This window comes from Hipposideros armiger, unplaced genomic scaffold (genome assembly GCF_001890085.2).
Source record: "Hipposideros armiger isolate ML-2016 unplaced genomic scaffold, ASM189008v1 scaffold_65, whole genome shotgun sequence".
Lineage (NCBI taxonomy): Eukaryota > Metazoa > Chordata > Mammalia > Chiroptera > Hipposideridae > Hipposideros > Hipposideros armiger.
In genome coordinates, this window is record NW_017731415.1 from 1,462,799 (window position 1) to 1,488,639 (window position 25,841).

The 25,841-nt window shown below is 44.0% G+C and overlaps 1 protein-coding gene across 15 annotated transcripts in view; it reads left to right on the forward strand.

The window, feature by feature from the left end:
• Window positions 1-7,076: 7,076 nt before the first annotated feature.
• SAMD12 (sterile alpha motif domain containing 12) overlaps window positions 7,077-25,841 on the forward strand; it is a 389,349-nt gene continuing 370,584 nt past the window's right edge. For all 15 annotated transcript variants that reach the window (XM_019642108.1, XM_019642111.1, XM_019642113.1 and 12 more), the window contains exon 1: window positions 7,077-7,214. In XM_019642108.1, coding sequence (XP_019497653.1) covers window positions 7,202-7,214 — 13 coding nt within the window. In that variant the 5' untranslated portion in view covers window positions 7,077-7,201. The remainder of the gene's footprint in view (window positions 7,215-25,841) is intronic.

The window sequence follows — 25,841 nt, forward strand, 5'->3', positions numbered from 1 at the left end:
GGGGGGGGGAGGGGAAGGGGTCCCAGTGTCATTTTTTTCCCATACCTGGTTGAAGACAGAACCATGGAGTCCTCAATAGGTCTTTGGTAATAATCACTTCCACAAATGTATTGAACACTATGCACAGCAGCTTGTCTACATTTTCTCTTTGATTCTGCCCAGTGTGGTTCACACCACAGACCAGGGAGCCAGCCATGATGACCCCACCCATCTTTCTCAGTAAACGAAAATTCACTGTGGTGACTTTTATAAGAACAGTGCTTCACAAACTCCACTGATCCATGAGGCAAGTGGGGCCTGCATTCCTTAGAATCATACTCTTAATACTCAATGAATTGGTTAAAACCCACTCTATTTCTAGCAAGTGATATTTGTGCTGTGGGTCTAGGACCCAGACTTTAAAAACAACTGCACTATTTTATAAAAGATGATACAGGCTTCTGGGCTGTTGTGGGTTGAATTCTGCCCCTAAAATAGATGTGTTGAATTCCCAGCCCCAGATACTTGTGAGCTTGTGTGCAAATAGGGTCTTGCTGATGTAATCACATTAAGGTAAAGTCATACTGGATTAGGGTGGGCCCCAAATCTGATGACTGGGGTCCTTATAAGCAGAAGAGACTTAGGGCCAGAGACATACTCATGAGGAAGAAAACCATGTGATAATGAAGGCAGGGATCAGAGTGATGTAGCCACCAGCCAAGGAACCCTAAAGATTGCCAGCAACCAACCACTAGAAGCTAGGAAGAGGCAACAGAGGATCCTTCCCTTGAGCGTTCAGAGAAAGCATGGCCCTGTCAACACATTGACTTCAGACTTCTAGCCTCCAGGATTGTGAAAGGATAAATGTCTGTTGTTTTCAGCCACCCATCGTGTGGTACTTTATTACAGCAACCACAGAAGACTAACATACAGTCACTGTGGAGATTAGCAACTAGCCCAAGTCTTCGTCCTTCCCTGTGTTCACATCCTTGCCATGGCTTCTTCATGGGCAGAGTACATTTCCTTGACTTTGAGATTGGCCATGTGACTTCCTTTGATGAATGACATAGGGAGAGGGGTGAATGTGCTCCAGTTCTGAGCCAGGCCTTATAAGCCTTGCATGCTTTCTTTGCCCACTTGCTCCTTTGCCATTACTATGAGAATGGCTTCCCCCAGGTAAACTGTTGCCCCCTCAGCTTGGGCCAGAGCTTCCTCAATCTACACACAAATCTGCAGTGAGGAGCAGAGCAGCCCCAGCCTCTTCGGCTGACATCTAAGCCACCAAACCAAGTCTAGAACAAGAAACCTCCCCAACCCCACTCTACACCACCACCCCACCCCCCCCAAAAAAAGCTTTAGCCTGGACCTACCTGGGTCCTAGACACTTCATGCCATGGAGTGACCTTGGCAAAACTTTTTCTGCCTCAACTGTGAAATGAGAGGGCTTAGATTAACTTGTCTCTAAGACATTTTTTAATTGACTCCAGGTATAAAAATGCCTACTTCTAAGAGCACAGGGCATTGAAATAAACACAAACAAAACATTAACTTGCAGTTTCACTGGGGAAAATGTAGACCTAGTCATGATGAGGTAGTTCATTCATGCCCTGCTTGCATCGGTCATTATTTATAAACACATACTACATATATTAAGTAGTTACTAGGTGACAGGACTGCTGGTGGCTGGAATGTCAAAGAGAACACATTGGCCATCCTTATCCCTGTGGAACCAGTGGAGGCACTGACACTATTTAACTGACACAGGTCTGACTCTTCCAGCATGGGAGCAGAGGGAGTGTAGATGAAGTCCACATTCAAGAGTTGTGTTGCAAGATGACAAGACCCAGTGACAAGTTAATAGAGCATGCAACAGAGGGGAAAATAGAGCATGTCCCCTTTTCTCACCCAGGCATTTTGGTCTCTATCCCTTTAACAAGTTTGCTCAACAGAAGCTACAGATTAGAATCTCCTGAAGTACTTGGAAAAAGAAAAAAAAATGTTGGGGGATAGGAGTCCTACTTCCAGAGATTCCGATTTCCTTTGTCAGCACTGGTATCATGAATATGATCGTTATTTTTTAAATCATCTCCACCCACAAAAATAGGGCCAGGATAACTGTCTGCTTTGTACAGGATGCATCCTGTAATTGTTTCTATTGCTGCATGACAAACTAAACAAATCAACACACAGGCGCGCGCGCGCGCGCACACACACACACACACACACACACACACACACACACACACACCAAGCAAATTTAGCAGCTTAAGAAAATAATGGTTTATTAGCTCACAGCTCTGTAGCTTAGAGGGATGGGTGGGCTCACCTGCATTCTCTGTTCAGGTTTTACAAGACCCAAATCAAGGAGTCAGGTGTGTTGGACTCTTATTTGAAGCCTCTGGGGAAGAGTCTATTTCCAGGCTGTTGATAGCAGAATCCAGTTCCTTATCGCTATAGGACTGAGGTCCCTTTTTCCTTGCTGGCTGTCTGCCGGAGGCCACCTGTATGCCAGCTCACATGACCCCATCTGTCTTCAAAGGAGTAACTGATGTGTTGAGTCATCCTGCCTAGAATCTCTGAATTCCTCTTCTCCCCCTCCTCTTTTGCTATCAGGTGGAGAAAATTATTTCTTGTTTGACTAGATTAGGCTCAGCTGAATAATCTTCCATTTTTAAGGTCAACTGTGCCTATAATTCAATCACAGGAGGAATGTCTCATCACATTCATTGATCCAGTGGATTATGATATGGACTCTTAAGGGCCATTTCTAGATATTCAACCTACCATATATCACAAGCATCTATGCAAGCACCTGGCACATAGTAGGTCCTCAAAACACACTTTTTAAATGAAATGGAAGGGAACTGTCACTTTGCTGTAGCAAAGAAAAAGAAGGCATAAATAATCAAAGAGTAGCTGATGAATGGGTCATTCATCACATTTAATTGAATCTAAGCATATATTCCATTTTAAAACTTTTCATTGGAGTATAACACACACACAACTTCCACAAATCACACATATACAACTCAATACATTTTCACAAAGATTATACACGTGTGTAAACAACATGCCGCTCAAGAACCAGAATACCCCCCCAGCACCCCAGATGCCATCATGGGGCTTCCTTCCAGTAACTAACTATCCCCCCCTTTTTACCACCCCCTCCATACTAGGAGGAACCACTATCCTGACTTCTAATGCTATAAATTATTTTTTTTCTGGTTTTTGAACTTTATATAAATGGAATCACACCATATGTATTTCTTTCTCTCTGGCTTTTTTTGTTCAGCATTCCAGTTGTGTATTATGGTAGGCAGCCTCTCAGATGACCTCCAATGATCCCCATCTCTGGTTATTCATGGCCTTGTCTAATCCTTTGCCCCTTGAATAACTTGAATCTGACTAATAGAATATGGCAACGTCCGAGGGCATGGCATTTCCATGATAAGGTTATAAAAGGTTGTGACACCCATCTTGATAAGAAACTCTATTCCCTTCTTAGCTTGCATGCTTGAAGCAGACTGCCATGTTGAAGAGGCCCTGTGACACAGTACTGAGGATGGCCTCTGGCCATCAGCCAGCAAGTAACTGAGATCCTCCACCCAACAGACTGCGAGGAATTGAAATCTGCCAACAACCCTGCAAGATGGGAAGCTGATCCCTCCCCAGTGAACATTCCGATGACTTCAGCCTAGCCAACACCTTGATTTCAGCCTGTAAAAGACCCTGAGGCAGAGGGTCCATCTGAGCTGTGCTCAAATTTCTATCCTGCAGAATTTCAGATAATAAATGGGTGTTATTTTAAGTCACTCAATTTTGGGGCTATGGGGCCAACCAAGTGGCGCGTTGGTTAAGAGTTGTCTTGGGACACCAGCTCTGAGCAGTAGGGCCTCGGTTCCGATCCCATATGAAGGCCAGTGACGCTGCGCCCTCTACAGCTAAGATGGTGCACAACAGCTGGAGCTGGAGCTGGGCTGCTGTGAGTAGCCGGTGATGGTGTAGGCTGCAGGGAGGCTGCAGTGGGCTGTCATAAGGTACCGTGAGTGGGCAGCAGCAAGCATGAGCAGCCAGCAGCCAGAGAGAGCTGCTGTGAGTGGCTGTCTAATGGCCAGTGAGCGACTGCCTCACCCAGGAAGAGCGCAATGATAATACCAACATGGGCCAGTGAAGCAACGTCCTCCACAACTAGACTGAAGAAAAAGGACAGCAACTGGTCTGTTCCTTTTCCCCAATTCCCCAACACTGTTCCCCTCCCCCAATTTCCCAAAATCTTAAAAATAAAATTGGGGGACTATTTGTTACTTACCAGCAGCAGATAACTAATGCACACATTTCATCCTTGTTGTTGTATGCAGTTGTAGTTCATTCATTCTCATTACTTTATAGCAGTAAAGTAAAGTAATTGAAAAACCTTTTTTCTGTAAAAATCCAGATAAGGAATATTTTAGGTTTTGCACACCAAAAAGCAATCCAGGATATTATGTAGGCACTTCTTTATAATTTTCATGTCACACAAAATATTATTCTTTTTATGATGTTTTCCCAACCATTTTAAAAATGTAAAAACCATACTTAGCTTATGAGCCATACAAAGATAGGCAGTGGGCCATATTTGGCCCATGGGCCATAGTTTGCTGAACTCTGCTATAGAGGATGGTTTGGCTAAAACCACAATTCATTTTGGAGTCTATGGTTGATGAACATTTGGGTTGTTTCATTTGTAGCTTTTCAAATAACGCAGCCATAAACATTCCTGTATATGTCTTTTGGAGAAGATGTACATGCATATCCATTTGGTATACATCTAGGGATGGAATTTCTGGGTCCAGGATAAGCGTATATTCAGCTTAAAATGCCAAATGGTTTTCCATAGTGTTTGTATCCATTTGCACAACATCAGCAGTATATATGAGTTCTTATTGCTCCATAATCTTGCCAAGAGTTGGCATTTTCTCTTTTTCTTTTGGCCAATCTACTGGGAACTGTTATTATTTTTTTCAAAGCTGATTCTAATATTCAGCCAGACTTGAAAACCCCTGCTGAACTGCCGCTTATCCTTCATTAGGTTGAGGCACATAAAACTGTTCCATTTATAGGTTAAAGAAAGTTAAATATTGGCTATTTCATATGGTTAAACTAATGTTTCCTTCACATCTTATTTACATTTACACAAAAATGAAACTCAAAATGGAATGCATATCAATTGGGAAAGATCTTAAAGACTTCAGCTGAAATGAGGTTTTAAATTAAAAATGAATTTCAGTGACTTTTACATTTTACTATCACCCAGATCCTTAAAAGCATGAAAGTGAACTAATGTTTTTCACCCTCGCTACAGATTAGAATTGCCTGTGGGGTTTGAAAACGTAAGTGTCTCTACACAAACCCTCAGAAATCCTGATTTTGTGACGCTAAGATGGGACTTAGGAATGTTTTTGTGATAGGCTGACGCACAGACAAGGTTGAGAACTATTGATATGATCTGCCATGCCATGACTTTATTTTCCATTCATTCAATCTAAGGAAATGAATGCTGGTGATTTTATACACTTGAGAAGGGAGAGAAACACCTGGATTTCAGTTCTTTCCAGATTTTGGAATGCTTGGTTGCATATGTGGTCAGAAAATTATTTTTCTCATGGCAACTGTATCTCACTGAACAGGCCTCTCTTTACCAAAGTCTGGAAGCCTTGGATTTGATTGGTACAAAGCTCTATGGACTGAGAGTTAATGTAATCACCAAGGACATTTAATGGATGCGCACAGGTCTTTTTAAAAGACTCAGACGCAGCCATATTGACCAACAGAAGGACTAAAGTACGTACTTAGTGATAAGAAAAGCAGGTGTGAATGTACACACTGAGAAACAAAATTGTTCATAAAACAAAAATAAAAATTTGACCAAGACAGAAAAAGCTAAGTAGTCATAATAATGGAAACAATCAGATCTTTGCACTTCCTCAGAGTTATTTTCCAGAGTTTTGTTTGTTATATATATATGAGGGGGCAGAAATGCTGGGGGGCTGGGAGGAGGTGGTACCATATGCATTTCGGAGCTCAAGGCCTTTAAAAGTGTTACTGCAGTCCCGGGTCAGTTTTGTTCCCAAAGCCATTCTCTAACCTCCTCCAGCCATAACTGCATCACTGTTTCCACGCGGGGGAGGGAGAAATCATTTGGGGATGTCACTTTTATCAGTATTTACCAGCTCTGGAATTGCCCTCTACGAGACGCTCTTTTTTCTGGGCGCTCAGAGCAGTCCCAGCCTCTGGAGTTAGGACTGTTTCAGAATTTGCAAGAACACTAATTCTCAGGTGTTGTTAATTATTAGGCCCCACAGGTCCCAGGCCAGGCAAGCTGTTGTAAAAGCTTCCTACCTTGGAAGCACAAATGGCTCCCATCATCTGACATCCTCAGGTGAAATCCTGGTCCCTAGATTTTGCTCCTAATAACCTCTTAGGGATGATGCCTGTTTCGGATGATTAAGCCACCCCCCACCCCTATGCTAAGCGTGAGCCACCTGAACCTCGTGGAGATCAGCTTAATCACTTGACGGGATTCACCCAAACCCCTCAACATCCCAGGGAGCAAAGGAACAAGTTTCAGCAGCACTCTGTGCATTGGTTCTCTGGCCCAGGAGGACAACCGCAGCCGGCTGGTGGCTCCGCTCTCCTCACTAAAAGGGAGAGCCAAGGAGGCCAGTAAACGAGCTCAGGAGACCACACCACAAGCCCCGCCGCCTCTCGCCTCCCACAAGACCCCTGCCAGGTGCTTATCCCCTTCTAATTGAAGCGCAGATCGCAATCACGGGTCTGTACTCTAAGCGCGGAACGAAACCCAGCGCAGGGCATCTGTGAAAATGTAGTCCCTGCCATCTCCCGGGGTGCCCCAGGTCAGCTCACGGGACCCTCGCAGGAGGTATTGCCTTGCGTGGGCCAGCTGAAGCCAGAGCTGCCATCCGAGTGTGGAGGGTGGGAGCGCTCCGCGGGGGGGACTCGGTGTGCTTTCCCGGGTCGGAGCGAAGGGAGGAAACTACACTTCCCAGGCAGCCTTGCGCGGAGCTGGGAGCCGGCAGCCTCGCTTTGCGTGACCGCGGCAGGTTGGTCCTGGAGCAGATGAGCGCAGAATATTTAGGCGAGAGCGCGCGGAGGGGGGGAGCGCGGGGCAGGAGGAGTACCTCGGCCAGGAAAATTATGCATGCGTTAGGGACGCTCTGAGAGAATGGCTGTGGAAGGTAAGGGACGCTCGGGCGTTTTAAGCTCCCTCTTCACCCGCGCACCCCAATACACATATTCCTGGTGAATCTTGGGGAGCGTGGGGAGGAGAGGAAAGGGGGTGGTGGCGAGCGGGCCCTTTTCTCCTACACCTCTTGGCACTCACCTGAGCCACAGAAGGCCAGTAGGCGTTTTATTCAGTTGCTTTGGAAAGACACCGTAGGTGCGCAAGACTTTAGGGTTGGAGGTGAAGGGTGTCCCTAATGTGAAACGACGTGCTGGAAACGGGGGGAAAGCCGAAGAAGCAGGCAGGAGGTCTCAGCCGCGACGTGCCCCTTTCGCTGCCTCCTCCGGCCGTGGCCGGCCAGGTGGCCACCTGGCTGGGGATGCTCGCTTTGCCCCCACACGTGGGAGAGGACCCTGGCCAGGTGCGTCATCCTGGAAGCGTGGACTGCGATTGGGTCGAGGGCCCCTCGTCGTGTGCACCCGACAGGGGTGGCAGCAGATGTACCCAGAGGGCGAAGGTGTCCCTTCACTTCTCTCTGTTTATACTGCCCTCCCGGGGTTAGCAAAGTTTACAGAAACGAAATGGCATCGGCCAGGGATAAGAAGGACAACAAACCTATTCGGTTTGGGTAAATTCTTTTCTTGGAAGACCACCTTCCTCTTTCTTGGTATAATTTTGCCCTTTGGCTTTGCAGTTTGGGCTCAACAATCCTGCCTTCTGTGAACTTCCTGTTTGGAAGCAGGGACAGGCGGTGTCTGAGGGATCCTGAGTTTTCATTTCATATTCTCTTACCTGCGAACACCGACTTTCTTGTTGAGGGTCATTTCTAGAAGGGGGGATGGGTGGGCCAGACATGGTGGTGATGTCAAATTAGAGGTCCTACTGTGCCTGCCTGACTAAATGCGATGATCATGGGACTAAAAGGGAAGCTAGTTCACCTACAGAATTATGGTTCCTGAGTGTGACTCAGGTCAGAGGGGAAGGGGTGGGGGCTAGGAAAAAGATGGCATGTCTGCCAGTTGCTTCAGGCTTCGTGCCAAGGGGAAATGAGCCTGTTCCTTACAGGCTGGAGGCAAGCAAGAACCATATAGGACTTGCTTGCTTTCCCCTCCCCGCCCCAGGTGAAAGCAACTAAACTCATCAGACTCTTGCTCTTGATAATTACTTAACCTGAGGCAGCAACAGCCCAGTTCCTGTGCTCACTGCCCATGAAAACTCAGGAAACTGTTCGCTTTGGGCTCTCTCAGGTTCAGAGATCCTCAGCTTCTAGAAATCTGTGTAACCACATCTAACATATTTATTTGTGTATTTGTTTTTTTTAAAATTATAGATAACATATATGGTTTTGGAAAAACAAACAGCCAAAGACTTTTCTACAATAAATTTTTTTTCCCATGCACATGTAATATAATAGGGTGAGAATCTCGCTTTCTGATTGTTATAGTTGATGGTGAAATAAGACTTCAGGTTTTAAAAAATAAATAAATGAAGTTCACCCTGAACTTGAGGTCAAGGGTAAGGTGATTTACGAACCCCCTGCTACCTCCTCAAATGACATTATCAGCTCTTCCCCCATTTTTTCTGTGTCCCCAGTGAGGGACATGCCCACTGGTTGCCAGTCCATGATGTACTTGAAAACAATTTCCTGCTCACTGGAGAAGTATAGAATTAGTCATATTTCTTGTCTGATGGGTTATTATACCTCACAAAACAAGGGCTTTGGAAGGAAAGACACATGGACTGCGGAAAGCTTATTTCATTTTCTAGTTGACATGTTTGGCTAAAGTGCCTTTCTGGTCAACAGGAGAACCCAGGTTTGAATCATCCTGAGGTCTCCACTTGAAGAATGAAGGAAGTACTTTAAACTTTTGACTGGAAATATAATTCCTCTCTCTGGTTTTTGCAAGGCACTTTTCTCTGCCTGGACCAGACACTTCCTGGCTGCTCTCATTCAGTCTCTCAAGGCTCGGGGAAGACTGCACTTCCCCTGGAAGCCTGTCCCAGCCCTCTCTTCCCAGCACTCTGCCCTACCTGTGGGAGGTGTCTTCTGCACTAAGCGTCCCTAGCTATCACCTGTGCTTACGTCTACACTGACACCATACTTAATCCATCTCTCATGAGATTTTAAGACTGCAACCCCTTGGGGTTTGGAACCATGCACTCTTTGACTTTATATTCCCAGCCAATAGCATGGTACCTGGACCATAATAGGTGCTCAATAAATGCTCATGGAATGCATGGGGAATAAATTCATGGAGCTTTTGTAACTGACTCCATAGGGGTGCATGGGGCTTTCTTAGGAGTCCAAATGCCATAAAATAGCAGACTTGAGAGATCTGAAGGTGTATGTGTGTCGGGGGGTGGCTTTTAAAGGATGTGCCTCTCTCTTCAGTCTTTTGCCTTGATACTCAAAGAATCTTTTAGAGCAGTGGTTCTTATCTGAGGGTGAGCTGTCCTCCAAAGGCATGCTTGGGATATGTAGGGACTGCTACTGGGAACTGCTGTTGGTATTTTTGTGCTCATGGGCCAGTGCATGGTCATCCTGGATGAAGTTCCCAATACCAAGTACAACCAGTGTCCCCAAGCTCACTGAGAAACACCGATTTGGAGAATAAGGAATTTTCCCAGAGGAACTGGAGCAGGAAATGTAGCGCATGTTACTTAACATCTGAGCTTTAATTTCTGCATCGGGAATAGAAAGGGTACATCACTATGTACTTTCTGGGAAAGTTGTGAGGATGAAATAAAGGAAAGGGCTTATAGAAGGGTGCCTGGAACATGGATCCTCAGTAAATGTTATCTGTACCCCCTCCTATTCCTCATTCAAAACAAAACAAAAATCAAAACTATACTGTTTTGCACATTTTGTATCTTGCCTTTTCTAAGTAGTATCAGATTAGGTTTTTGCAATATGTGATCTGTTTTCTAAAGTAAGCTTGAACTTGTAAAAGTGTTCAGAACAAGTAGGGAGCTCCTTCATTTTGCTGAACCTGTAGGCTTGAGTCTAAGATGAAAAAGAGGTGCCCTTTTGTTTATTGTTTTAGAGCTACCCTGACTTCTGTTTTCTCCTCTGAATTGCATTACAGCCTCCTGTTTCTGTTCCCTAGCCTGACCCATGCCTTACGCTGAGGGGCAGCTGGGTTTCTTAGGGTTGTGCTTGCCAGCCATAGAACACATGATGGTCTGCATTCAGATTGGGATTATATTGGCATCCATTGCCTTAAAACCAATTGTATCAAATTACCCCAAATAGCTGGAGAACTAGGACTGCTGGGGAGGAGTAAAATAGAAACCCAGGGTAGTCCATTCTCCATGGATTGACCTTAGAGACCATTAAGTCCATTGAGGCAATGTTTCCTAACAGCAGTGGGATGCAGTATTAAACAGGGAGAAGAAAACAGTGGCTGCATCAGGGACTGTGTTGGATTTGCCTATTCTTAGATTGGTGCCCGGCCCTTAGAGGACCCCAGGACTTGTTTCATGAAGGAGGTATATGTACCCCAAAGCAAAAGAAGGGGATTCCTACTTCTTGTTCCCAGGGCTTCTCCTTGCTTATCTTCAGAGCTGGATAAGTAAGTGGGGATGAATATGGTACACAGTGTTTCTATTCCAGATCTAATGGAATAGCCCCTCTTATGTGGCAGAGAAATGATCTCCATTATTCAGCATTGCCCGCCCCCAAGATTTCAGATGGAAGGCTGTGCATTCTAAATGGCATCGTGTTAGGAAACCTGAATTGCCCATCCTAAGTGCACCGATTGGCTTCTCAAATGGCCTCTGATGAGTCATTTGATGCTAAGATTCTACAGGTTTGTTTTTTTTTCCTGTAAAAGAGAAAAAAACAACAAAGCAAAACCCAAAACACAAACTGTTCATCACCAAACTATTGTAAGGATAAATAATAACAACAGTGGCTGGGAAAAGGGGCAAACATGTTAGACACTTGTAACAAAGAGAAGCATTGGAAATGATGGCCCTGCTTGAATTCAGAACTGAGTCACAGAGAGTCACCAAAGGAGACAGAAACGTCCTCATTATGACAGAGCCACATGGGTTATTTGTTCCTAACTTTGGATTCGATGATCAAGTGGACTTGCCATTATTATAGCCCATCAGTGAAGTTACCCTCTCAGGAGGACCTGACTGGAACACTGACAGACAGAGAGCAGAGAGAACATGGGCGGGACCTAACAGGAAGGAGAGCTGTCCGAGCCACTAGGCTTTGTTCCTGGCACATTAATCACTGTCTTCTCCTTTTCTGAGACCAGCCCATGAGAGAGGGGAGCGAGACCACAGGTGCTGTTCTCGTGGATTTCCCCTCGTATGACACATGAAGCAAAGAGGAAAATGGCTGTCCTGGTGCTGGCACGCCTACATTTTTCTAACTGCATTTCCTTGTTGAGAGCACCATTCATACGGACCTCTTCTACTCAGGGGTGCTTTCCGAGGACACGTGACGTGTCTCATGCCTGGCTCATGGTAGACCCAGCGGGAAGCTTGTTGAAGGAATGAAGGAAATAGTGAAGTGATGGTCGGATTATAGGTGTTTTTTGCTTTCCACAGCACCCCCTCCTACCTCTCAGGAGAACTCCCAGGTGTGTTCATGCACAGAGCAGGTATTGTAAAGGCAGCGGGGTTCCGGACAGGTTTCCCACCAGGTATTTATCAGTGTCGCAGTGTTATCGTTTAGCTAACTGCTGCCCCATTCTCGTCCATTTCGCTTCTCACCAAAGGTCCTTTTTTCCCTTTTTCTGATTTTCACTTTGCTCTTTAGCCCATGAGACCTGACCCTCCTGCACCCACAGCATCTATGAATCACTGTTTTAGGACCTGGGGGTGGTGACTAGAAGCCCATGACTGAAACTTCCTGCCTAGTGACGAGTGAGGAGTGAGGCCTCCCACCCTGTGCAGTGGTTCCCGCCACTCCCCTGTCTTCCTGAGGACCTACCTCTCAGCCAGTCCCGACAGGGCGTCCGTCTCGTCCTGCTGTGGCATTGCCAGGCCCAGCCTTACTCATTCCTTTCAGCCCACCCTTTCCTTCTGACCTGCCTTGCGGTATCCATACGCCCAGAAGAAACCAGGGCTGGTGCTCAGAAGGGGAGCTTGTGTGGAACCTTTGCCGGTGTAGCTGGGTTCTGAGATGCTGAGTCACAGTAGGTGCTGTGGTGACCTGTTACAGGAGCGGCAGCCAGGGATCTGAGGCTGGTCCTTGAACTCCGGGGAGTTCAGTGGAAGACGTGCATTTATTACTTCGGAGAAAGAGGGGGGAAACTGCAAACTCGCTCCCACTGGCATTCAGGCAGGGTTTGCATTTTCTGTTGATAAGCAGTGGCATACTGCCTGTGTGCAAGGAAATCTAGACTTGGGGGAAATCTGATAAAGGAGGGAGCTTGGCCCATTCTGCTCCCCCCCCACCCCCACTTCAGTGAAGGACACAGAAGCAGATTGGGCTGGATGATATTAAGAGCTAAATACAAATCCAAGTGACATAATGTGGGAGGTCGGAGAACAAATGGAGCATTGAGTACTGAGCTGGATGGCGAACGCCTAACCACGGGAGGAGCATTGGCGGGAGCTTTTAGTAGGATATTGATGGGGGGGGGGGCTTGGGGAAAGGGCATAAAAAACGGTGTATGTAGAAGAGGTTCTACCTGATGGGTTTTTTTCCCCCCACCAAGTCCTGGTGTTGAGATCGTTGAGCCCTTTATGGGCGGGACAATGAGGATGCTCTTAAGTCATGCCTGGTACATGCCTTTTCCTACAGGCCCCATTAGCTGCTCGGCCAAACCTTCAGCACTCCCCACAGCCCAGTTGGATCTTGTACATGGTCCTTTTGAAACCTCAGGAGCAAGAAAGAAAGCTGCTTTCCTGTGCATCAAGCTGATTCTTCCCCCCCCCCGCACCCCCCAGTTTTCTGACGTGGAATGTAGCAGCACCACCAGCTCTGAGCTGGCTCATGGGAGAGCACTTGGCTATATTTAGTCTGATTTTCCTGAAGTGTGGGTGCAAGAAGCTGCTTGTACAGCTCCGTTCCCCACGTGAAGAGCACAAAGGGGTGGCCGCTGGCAGGTGACAGGGGTGGCCTCCTCGCTGCCTCCAGCCTTTTTCCAAGGGCACTGGGGCCGCCAGCTGGCAAGCTCAGTCCCTTGGCTTCTCGGCTGCTCATGCTGCTATGGAATGTGTTTGGGGATATTCCTGCACAGAACACTGGTCTTCCATGATCTGACAGTGGTGTGGACTGGCTATGGGGTGTGCACCTCAGAGCTGCAGCTGACTTGGAGAGCTGAGACACAGACTGGGCTCGGGCACTTGCTCCTGTGGGGTCTGTAGCACTCACAGCACTGCCTTTAAATGTACGAGCTCTGCAGCCAGACTGTGTGTGAAACGCCAGCTCTGCCAAGAATGTGCTGTGTGAGCCTGGGCAAGTCACTGAAAATCTTGGAGACTCCTTTGCTCAGCTATCAAATGGGGATGTTAATAGTAATGACCTCATAAGCATGTTGAGAGGGTTATTATATTAGTACCAGTGAAGCTCTTAGGACCCATTCTGGTAGTTGCTCAATAAACATTCAATAGTTAGACAAGATGGGTGGCGATGATGCTGTCTGTCTCTGTCTTCCTGCCGCACTTCAGAAAGTAAGTGATTTTTATGGCCTCATGGTGATCCAGTGTCTGATATACTGGTAGACGCTCAGTGAAGGAGTATAGGTTTTCGGAGTTGGGATAAAACCAACAAAAAGTAATTGGTAAAATATGAGGGTCCTCATTTTTAAATGTATTATTTGATTTGTTAGTTAGCTGATTTCCCTGCAGCTTTGAGGTAACAGGGAAGGAAAAGTTATTATAACATGAATATATTTGTAAGGACTCATCTCTTAAATAAATTTTCCTTTCCAAAAATTTGCTTGACACTTAGCACTCGTAATTTTGTAGGCCGGGCTCTCTCTGATGGTCTGATAATCACCCAACTATACAGTACAGCATGCATGTAAACTGATTGCAAAGGGACATTTCAGATCTTTCAAAGAAGGAAAAATTTCATGGACTCTATATAAGTGACATCGGAAAACCGATGGAATCCTACAGCCATGACCCAATTAAGATCTGGCTGAGTTAGGCCAGATAACCTTTAAAGAAGAGAAAGTTGACCTAAGATGCTGACTTGGTAAGCACCAAAAGAAACTATTAAGACCATCTAAGGATTAAAAGTCTGGTGAAAAGTGATCCCCTGAAACAATTTGGGGGGAAAATGATCTTTATAAATGGTCTATGAAAAGTCAAACGTGTAATGAAAAAAATGTTTTGTCCTGCTGACATAAATTTCATTGTGGAAGTTATATAACATTTAAAAGTTGATTTTTGTTGTTGTTGTTGTTCCAAGAGTTAACAGATTTATAATTTTTGAATTTTGGTCAAATAGGAAATATACTGTTTCTCTTTGCAAGATACAATATCATTTGATCTGTATTACTATTGATTTTGAAACTTGAATCCCTATTTCAAGTATTCTCTCCTTGTTCTCTATTAGTATTTTTAAAAGTTTGAAATTTGGGTTAAGTATGATTTACGTTCAGTAAAATTCACCATTTGTAGTTGTGTTTTGACAAACATGTACCATGAATTCAGTCTTGTAACCACTACAACAATCAGGTTCAATTCCTACACCCCCAAAAGTTTCCTTGTGCCCCTTCTCTTTATCCACAGCCCCTAACCACTGCTTGGAATTCGTTCCCTATACTTGTGCTTTTTCCAGAATGTCATGTAAGTGTTTCAGATACTATGTTGCCACTTGAGCCTGGCTTCTTTCACTTAGAGTACTGCAGTTAAGATTCATCCACATTGTTGCATGTATTGTTAAATGAGTCCTCTTGTATTGCATTGAATGGATGTGTCACGGTTTATCCATTCACCAACTGAAGTACATTTGTATTGTTTCCAGTTCTTGGTTATTGTGTAATAAGCCACTGTAAACAGTTGCATATAGGTGTGTGTGTGAGCATAAGTTATTTATCTTGTATCAATAGCTAGGAGTGGGATTTTTGAGTCATATAGTGTGTTTTAACTTTTTAAGAAACAGCCAATCTTCTAGAGTTGCTGTATTTTCCTCGATTTTGGATTCCCCCCCCTCCCGATTGATCATCTGCTGATAATAAGGACCCATTAAGAGTGAGAGAAGTAATTAGCAGAGACTATGCAGGCAGTTGTAGGGGATTAGAAAGAAATATTTTCCAGAAGTGGGTTTCTTGAGCTTCATTATAAAAGAATAGACACTACAGCTGTGACAAATGCGTACACCGGTTTCCAGGTTAGACAGGACTTCAAGCGTGGAGACAGCCTAGGAATGCAGCTGAGTTTGCCTCCCGAAGAAAGCTGTTAAATTCCCTTCTGTAATAACACCAGCATTGGTCATCAAGTTCTGGATATTGATTTGTGCATGTGTGCGTGTGTGTGTGTGTTTGTGTGTGGTGGTGGTGGTGGTGGTGGTGGTGGAGGCAGTGGCACTGGAGGCGGCAGTGGCAGCGGCAGAAAGCCAGGTAACTCAAGCAGTACAGATGAGAGGGGGCTTGCCTTGGAGAAAATGAGGCAAGAACATGAAGACAGGAAAGGGAAGGCCATGTGTGAGAGGCCACAGAAGGTGAGTTTAACCAGCGCGGGGTGGACTGGGGGCAGCTTACCTGCCTTGAGAGGAATTGGTCTTGCCTGCCAAGGGGAGTTATGGACTTCATTTTGCGAAGCCTAAGGAAAGGTTAGTTGACTCTCTTTCTGTGTGATTTAAAGTCTGAGGATGGCAGGGGCCAGGTTTGTCTTGCAGCCCTGTGCGATTCTGATTGGGAGCTGGGTGTTTCATCTACTGTCCCTGTGCACAGCGGGAGCAGTGCTTGGGTCACCTGTATGACCACATTTTATTCGGCCACAAATTGGGTGTAGGGCCTGATGGCAGAGTTTGCCGTTGCTTCCACATGCAAAAGGCAGACTCAAAGGTATAATTTGGGTGCGGACCCACGAGGATTTCCAGGATTTCCTGCTGGTCTGTGGGACCATGGGATGGAATATTTGAATTTGGGGTTGATGCAGATTTCCTGGCTGCATGGTTGCCTTAACTGGACGATGTTCGAGGGAGAGTCTCTTGTTTGGAGAAGGTGTCTGTGCATCACGTGGAGTGAAGGTATGATGTTGTGAGCCGGGCTTCCGTAGATGTTCTTTTCAGTTGATTTTGTGTGCAGTTTCTTGTTTCCCCCTTGATGACCAGGGGTTTATAGGTGGAGGAGAGAGCAACCAGTAGCCAAGAAATGGACGTGCGACCCCGGCCTTGGCTGAGTCATCACCCTGTTTTTCCCCTTCTGTCTCCAAGAGCAGCACCAGGGGTGCGTCAGTTACTTTCTGATACCCGAACTCTTACTTTCTGTTTCTATTCTGCTTTCTAAGAAACCTTAGCCTTTTGACATTGTGGTGGTTTACTGTTTCCGCCTGGATAAACTATAAGACTGACATTCAGTGAGAAAGCCATCTAGGAAGCTTTTTGTGGGGATAGCCTTGACTTCCTGTAGCTTAGAGGCAAATAGTCTCTGCTTTACATTCACAACTATTTATGGAGGACCTAATGTGTGCCAGGCTCTAGTAGGGTTTGATTTGTGCTCCTATAATGTGGTGGGTCAGCTGAGGAAAAGCAGGGGTGCTAAGTTCTGCTTAGGGAGCGATTCCTTAATGGTGAGGTGCTCCTGGGTGTTTGAAACATCCACATTCCTACTCGCCGCCTCGAGTGGCATGTTTTCACAAATTGGAAACGTGTGCCCTCAGTCGTTCTGAATAAACATATTTGGGAGACACTGGTATAGGGGCAGGGTTCTTAATCTGAGATCACAAAAGGGGACTGAAGATTTTATGGGATCCTTGATGCCCTTACAAATGGATGCACAACTGATGGGCTTGATGTGTATTTTTTCATGGGGAAAGGACTGGGGCTTTCATTCTGTTTTCACAGGGGCTACGGATGAGCTCCATGAGAACATGCATTTGACTGTTTTATTCTTTGACACATCTCCCATGCCTACAACCGTGTCTGGCACATAGAAGGCATGCGACTATTTGTTGAGTAAGCTGAGCACTGATGTTAGGTTTTGCCTGCTCTGAGCCAGCCTCTTGATAGCCACTCTCCAAACATTAGTTTTCATGAGGCAGAGGGATAGGTGGTTTCCCCATCCCGTAACTGAGAGACTGGAGGTCCAGAGAAGGTAAGAGGTTTCCCCAAGGCCACACAGCTAATTCATGGTGGACCCGGGCTCTGCTGCCAACCTTGCCGTATTCCAGGGTCCTGGCTTTCTTCACTATCTGCTTTTGTTTCAGTTTAGTGGTTTTGCTCTGCTTTACTAGCTATCTTTTGGAAATGTTGGTAATTTAAGGAAAATAAATTATAATAAAGCAAAACATTACTTAATCAGGCTCTACAATAGGGAAAATGTTTTCAAGTTGTTAGATCAAGTTTCTTTTTTTTTAATTAAAGTTTATTGGGGTGACTGGTTAGTAAAGTTACATAGGTTTCAGGTGTACAATTCTGTACTACATCATCTATATATCACATTGTGTGTTCACCACCCAGAGTCAGTTCTCCTTCCATCACCATATATTTGATCCCCTTTACTCTCATCTACCATTCCCCTCCCCCCTTACCCTCTGGTAACCACTCTAAATTTCTAATAAGGTGTTAATCTTGATATTGGCTCTCTACAATTTTGCCTCTCTCTTTGTGAGGAGCCCCAGGTCACTGGATTTTCATTATTACTGTTGCTTTATAAATGTACTTGTGTGCCCAGCACAAGAGAGCGTGCCTTTCACTTTTATTTGGATGATAAGTATTCCTGGTGCGCCTCAGCTAAGCCCTGTGAGCAGCACTGAGCGATTTGAAAGAATTGAAGGCCATGAACTTGTCCTGTGGGGCTTGTGGTTGAGTCAGAGATTCAAGGCTTGTAACTGTATCCCAGTGAAGAAAGTACAGACACCCAGGGGGTAGGCTTGTGATGGCGTTCAGTCAGGGGGGCTGCGAGCCCCACAGCAGCCACCTCCCACCGCCCTGGACCCTTGTGGACTTTTTTCTTTAAGAGTGAATTAACAGCGATGGAAGGTTTGGAAAGACAGAGAAAACAAGGAATAATAAGATAATAATGGAAAAGAGAAACACAGAGGAGCGGTTGTGAGAAACTTTTCATAGGGAACAAAAGGGTAGATTTGGGATTGTTTAGGATCAGGGTGTGGCAGGTACATAATTTTCCCAACTCTGCAGGGGCTCCCCACTGCCACTAAAATCAAGTCCAGCCTCGTTAGCATGAGAGTCCCCCCAGAGTCCCCCCACCCCCCCACCCCCCAGAACGGCACTGCCTTCCTGGTTCCAGCTGATTTCCTGCCCCTTTTCCTTAGGCATCTTCCCTGACACTGGGGAGCCCAGCGAGCTGCTGTTTGCTGGGCTCACAGCGTCCCTGGAATCACTCCTGTCTTGATGCTGTTCTACCCTCCTGGAATGCCTTTCTCCCACAGGGTCACGTGGTGTCCCTCTCACACCTTTCGGCACAAGCAGCTAAGGTGAGAGAATAGGTGGGCGAGAGAGGGAGCTCTCCCTGTGGGAGAACGAGTGCCAGGCAACTGCGGTGTTCCAGGGATGAGGTGAGGCAGGTAGTAGGCGAACCATTTCAGATGGGAGTGTGTCAGCATCGCCTGGTGCACAGAGACAGCCAGCAAGGTGGGTGCTGGGAAATGCCCGTGGGTTTGGCAAGTAGTAAAGGCGTCCTGATGAAATGGGGTAGCAAGTCCATAGTACAGTAACGCAAAGATTAAACAGGTGATGGGGAAGCTACTCTGGACGCACACGTATAGGACTGCAAAGAAGGACATACAGCAAAACCTTGGATTGCGAGTAATTTGGTTTGCGAGTGTTCCGCAAGACGATCAAACAATTCTAATACATTTTAACTTGGTAAACGAGCGATGTCTTGCAATAAGAGTAGTTTGTTTCCGGAACAAATTATGTTCACAAACCAAGGTATTACTGTATATCGAAGTGGAAAGAAGGGAGAAGTAGTTGTAAAAAAGAGAGATGAAGGTCCAGGAGTTGTAAACATGGTGAGGATTTGGAAGAAGGAGGACAAATGGCCTTACCTAGATGGCAAACAAGCTCAAAGGAAGTTTTTTTTTTGTTTGTTTTGTTTTTTAAAGCTAGGAAACATTTGAGAGTGTTTATAGACTGAATTGCCACAGTGGAGAGAGATTTTGAAGATACAAAAAAAAATGAAAGGGTAACTAACTGTTAAGCAAGGGCTATCAGGAGTTTAGATGTATTATCTCTTGGAGAAAATGCTGTCCTTTCTGGAAGGGGTGGGTGGTACATGGTGCAGATAAGGAGTGTTGTTAACTGTAAAACGCATAACAAAAAAATGTTGACACCTGTCCTTTGTGATAGGCACTGTTTTAACTGCTTACCATATATTAACTCATTAATCTTCACATCAACCCTATGAGGTGGGCACCATTGTCATCTCTCTTATAAATAAAGGATCACAGCAAGGTTAAGTCACTTCACTATGGTCATGCAGCTAGTGAGTGGCAGAGCTGAAATTTGACAAAAAACAAAAGATGTCCATCCAATTTCCTAGTTAGGGCACTTTGGGGAATACTGGATTAAGCCATCATCTTCAGAATTTTCTTTAAAAATTGGGCTATTAAAGGATAACCTACTAGTATACCCTTACGTCAATTACTATGTCTCAAAAAAATTTTTAAGGATGACCTATAAGAACATAGGGGTCATTGACCGTTTCTTGTATATTCGTTTATTTTGTCATGCCTAGCTCCAGGTAGCACAAGGATGGAATAGGAGAATTTCTAATTCTCAAATGGGGGAGGGTATAATTTTGGAACATGAGTCATTTTCTGCAGAGGTTTGGCCTTGGTGGGTGCTTGCAGGTACAGCAGGGTTTGGGTGCCCAGGCCAACCAGCAGGCACCACAAGGACGCCAATCCTACACTGTGGGTCTGAAGTATCAGAAAAACCACGGCAAGTAGGGGTGATGTCAGAAAGGAAAGGTGGAAAAGATGCTGAAAATAAACTGGGCCTGCTTCACCGTTTTGCCAACCCAAGAACATGCTCTCCATTTTCTTCTCCTGTCTCCAGCCCCCTTTCAATTTCAAAGGCCTTAAGATTTAGGTTTCCAGGCTGCTGAGGCCATTGTCCCCGATTCTAATGGTAAGGGGGAGAGATTTTCCCTGGCTGCTGCACACTCTATTACCGGCTGAATACCTCTCTACAACCCCATGATCCGCCTGCCTCCCTCTGACCTGCTTTGCTTGGCCAGGGTTCCTTAATTGAAACTCAATAGCTGGTAGCTTTGGCACCCGCATGTTTGCTGGGGCTCCCCCCAAGGCCCTCATCTTTGAAATCATACCGCCCTGGCCCTCCATCCCGTTTGCGCTTTCCGAAAATACAGTTTCATGTGAGCCACTGCCGACCCACTGGCAGCTGAAACAGGCTCTTTTGTTCCCTCACATCATAAATAAGGACGTGAGGGTTCCCTTGCCCAAGGTCACAGAACTTATTAGTGGCAGAGTCAGATACAGAACTCTGTAGCTTGAGCCTTTTCATGACCGCTTCTATCCTTGCTGCTGAGATTGGAAGGGATGACACAGTGCCTGCTTTGAAGGGGTTTGCAAATGGAATGTTCTAAAAGGGTCAAGAAGTTTTTTTTCTTAAATTATGGGTGAAGGCAGCCAGAGTGGGGTCTTGCAGTTTTCTGGAGGTGCCTATTCTTTGGCTCAAGTAACAAGAGTTAAGTGTCCTCCTTTTTTTTTTTTTTCTCATCCAGTATTTCCTTAATTCTCCATAAGTATATCTTCTAAATGGTTATATTAAAGTAATATTTTAAAACACATTTTTTTTCTGGGGATGAAAACTGTTCATATTCGCCATTGAAAGAAAAATCATAAAAACACAGATAAGAAACTAAGAATAACAATAGCCAATATTTATTAGACACTCATTGATGTTAGCTGCTGGCTGGGGTTGCTCTTTAGCCAGTAAGTATATCCTGGAACCAATCTACTAGCTGGTGATTACAATGAGTGTTCTGATGGCTTGGGGTCCTGGCCACACTGATAACTGTTTATTTTGACTATCCTACCTGTTCACGATAATCCCATGAGATGGTTATTAATATTATCTCTGTTTCTTACATGAAAAAAATGAAGGTGCAGAGAGATTACGTAATTTCCCCAAGGTCACCTGCTGATACATGTTGAAATAAGAATTAAAACCCAAGTTCAGATGAGTTCAGTGTCTATTCTGTTGCCACTAAAACAACTTGGCCAACTCCGATACTCCCAGGAGATCACCCGAGGGAAAGTTCACGTTGCCCTCTGGGCTTTGTATAAGTAACTTGCTGTACCTGGAGTACCTGCTTAAGTCCTCCTAGCAAATCTAAATGGTTGTTGAGAGGCTGATAAAATATTAATGCATTTTATTATTCTCCCCCTCTTTTTTGTGTATGGTAAATGTGGGTAAGCACAACGATCAATCTCGTTCTTTGGTACAGATGCCCACTGACGGAGGGCACTGATGGGAGATCTTGAGAGGGCAGCAGATAACTCTGTCCCAGCTTCAGAAGGCATTCCGTCTGTTCTGTCCCTTTAACATGGCGATGGTTATTGCCAAGGTCAAGGCCATAGAAAACACCCTTTACGAAGAAAGGCGTATCTGTTAGATGGAGTGAGAGGTCTGTGCAAGAGGACAGGATTCAAGTCAACTGTAGAACTCACAGCTGTAACACATTTCTTAAGTTATGCCCATCCACCTTTTTTTACAGCTTACTCATCATTTATATGCACGACTTTTATTTGATGCTTGCCAAGGCGTTTTATTCTTCTAATTTTCAGTATATTCTTTTAACAAATTTTCTGCTTATCCTTTATCTTGGAGTTTCATTTTGGTCTCCTAGCCTATCTAGTCATTCCCTAATATTTCGTTGATCTTTTTTTGTGATACTGTGAAGGCTGTTCAGCCATTTTCAGTCTTAATGCCAAAAGTCTTTGATTAAGTAAACATTCAGAATCGCTGCAGTTCTTATATTCAGCCAGTATGTATCTCTATCCTCTTAGTGTTAAATATGTTGAAATTAGGATTTCATCTTTCAGGTAATGAAACATACTCAAATAGTTTACATGCAAATACAGACAGATCAATATTTTCACTGTATACCAAGGATTATGGCTTATAAAATTTTTCTCTAAAGGCTACTATAATTGTACTTATTCCCATTTTGCATATGTGGAAACAGGCTTTGGGTAAGAAACTTGTCTGAGGCCGTTAGTAAAAGAAGACATTGGGAGTGAGACATATATGTATGTACAGTATAGTTAAAATCATCATTATTAATAGTGTCTAAATCCTTTGAGTACTTACTATATGCCAGGAAGTGAGATAAACACTTTATAAACTTAAATTTTTATTTTTATTAAAGTTATAGGTGAACATAATTTAAAAATTAGTCATTCTCTTCTTCAAATAATAATCGCTGACTGTTTTTGTTATTGTTGTTTCTGTAGGTCCTGTAAACTTATCACCTATTTAAACCAAAAGTTTCTATCCATTTGTTAAATCTCCTCCCAGTACATTAGATTGTCTGTCAGTTTCTTTTCATTGAAGAACTTTTCTCCACAGAATTCTGATTTGTTTCACAGAGGTCTAGTTGTTCTCTGGACTTGCCTCAGAGCTGTCGTGTTTTGATTTCCTTGCAGCACCGTCCTTGGAGATCATTTCTTAGTGTCTTTGTGTCAGATCCCCTCTTATAGGGTCCTGAGTTTTCCTCTTACTTCATTTTCACCTTGGCTTCGAAAGAGCACACCCTCCAGTAACCTCCTGAGGGAAGATACACGGGAAGCACACTTTTGAGAACTTACATATCTGAAGAAGTGTATATTCTACCCTGGCACTTAATAGATAACTTGGTTAGAGATGATAAAAAGTTGCAAATTATCTTCCTTCTCAGTTTTGAAGCATCTAATATCTTCTGTTCTTGAGAAACTTGAAGCCTTTTGGTTCTTGATCATTGTACAAAATACACATTTTTCTTGAAATTATTTAATCTCAGAGAAATTAACTGAGAAATTTCATGAGAGTATGCCTTCGTGTGAGAGTCTGTTTTTTTTCCATTGTGTTGTGTATTTAGTGGTCTTACATTTCTGGGAAATGTTTTGAATTATTTATCTGATTTCCTTTTATCTTATTTGTTCTCTTTATTTCTCTAGCTGCTATTTTTGAGGTGATAAATTTCCCGAACCGCTTCTTTTTTTTTTTAGTCTATGTTCCCTATTTCTCATCTCAGTTTTTTTGTTCTGTTTTCTGGTAGATTTATTTTATCTTTCAAGCTTCTATGGCATTCATAATTTTTCTATAATTTTTAATTTTTAAAGAGGTTTTTTTTTCTTTTTGAAGTTTTTATAGCACCTAATCTTATTTCATGGGTATAATTTTTCTTATTTCATTGAGGATATTAATGCTAACATTTTAATTTTTTCATTGATGTTTTCTTCACTCTCCATATTTCTTTCTTTGAAGTGTTATTTTTTTTCCTGTTTGTTCATTCTGGCCTCCTTTCATGTTAGATATCCCTAAATGTTTGTAGATATTAGGCTCTATGCTCATATTTGAGCCGCCCATTAAAAAAAAATTTTTTTTTTTTTTAGAAAGCTCTTTATATATGAATGGGGCCTGTCAATCATGGTTTTCATTGTACTATAAACTGGATGTTTTTAGGACAAGAAGAGGGCTCTTCTTATGTCAGAATATTTAGGTCTTGGGCTGGCCAAGTGGCTCAGTTGGTTAAGAGCTCGCTCAAGAGTTTGAGCTCTGAGCAACAGTGGTTCGAGTCCAGCCCGAGCTGAGCAGCCGCTGAGCTGCCAACAGGTAGCAGGATGGCTCAGCTAAAAACAAACAAACAAACAAACAAACAAACAAACAAGCATATTTAGGTCTTTTCTTTTATTGGGCTGGTTAATTACTCAGAGAAGACCCAATATTTGAACTCCAAAACCTGATTCCACAGTCCGTGCCCTTATCCACTCATTTTATTAACTTCCACATAAGGTTCTATGCCTGGGTATATTTTATTGTGTTATTTCTAAGAAATTTAGCAATCTGATTTTCTAGGAATTCTCAGTTCTGAAGATGATTCCTTTATGCAGAAATGTTCCACTACAATTATAATCTTTTTTTTCTTTTCTTCATGGATGTATTTGAGCACCTAGACTATACCTGGTGCATAGTAGGTGCTCAGAAAATACTTGTTGAATGAATACGTATTTTGCGCAATGCCTCAGGCTTACTGAACAATATGTAATAAGATGTAGAAAAAGCCGATTTCCTAACCCCCATTCTAGCACTTTAGTACCTATGTACACACTCAGATTTGACAAAGGGAGTCATGCAAACAAAAATAGATTGAACCCTGGAAGAGAGGTTTTCTGTTAATGAAATTTCTTGGGGCAAGGTATATTTTTATTTGAGATTGGGAGTTATTTTGGAAGTGGCAAAGCCCATAAGTTGGCCTGAAAAGGGCCAGTGGAAAAGGGCTGGCTGGGGTACAGAACTGGTCCTCTTAGGAACTTGCATGCATGTGTGTATTTAGATTGCAGCAATTTTTGATCTTGATTTAAGCATGCACTCTGCTGACTGCTTCCTAGAGACTTTCCCATCTGCTCCTTTCTGCTGATGGGGTCTTTTTGAACTTAGAATGGAGAGATGTCCCCAAGGGTCACACACAGCTGCCTCTTTCCATCTGACTAGCTCCTTTCCCTCTGCTCCCCTCTGCCTGTACCCACCAGTCCTTCAGCATTGGAGGGGCAATGGGGTGAGAGCTTGATGATGCTGAGCTGGCCTTTTTGGAAGAGCCAACTGTCAAACCAAAGGACTCAGCTATTGGCACAGTCACGAGCTCTAGCATATTGCTTTTGTCCCCTACTTTGACATCTGGCCTCACATTCCCAGGGTGGGATCAGTGGGGTCAAGATTCCCTGAAAGAACCAGGAGGAGAGCAAGACCTCAGCACTAAAAATGCTCTTCCGATGACAATGAGGCAACCATGTTTAAAGATAATTGTCGACAAAAACTTAAACATGTGATAGTCAGCCAACCATGTTGGATTTATTTGTCAGGAGATGAGGAAAAAAGGGAGCTGTTCTGTAAAACAGGATAATAGTGAGGAGGGTACCATATCTGGAAATACTTTGACAAGAGTCATTCACTAGGCATGAAGAGAAAGATAATTTGTCCAGTTAGAAAGCTGTATCAGCTGTTTAGACCTGAAAGCATAGTTTGTTGTAAACCTAAAGGTTTTAAACATTTTTTTACATAATTTAATATATTCCATTAATACATTCTGTTAATAAATTTTACATAGTTTCATGTATTCGAAATGCAAGATACTATTCGAAATTCAATAATTTAAAAAAATGCAACATAGAAGCATTTTTTTACCTTTTAAATTAACCTTTTAAAAGAATTATAATTATATTGGGCCGGCCGAGTGGTGCGGTTAAGAACTGGCTTGGAACACCAGAGGGCCCCGGTTCGGATCCCACATATGAGGGCCAGTGACACTGCCTT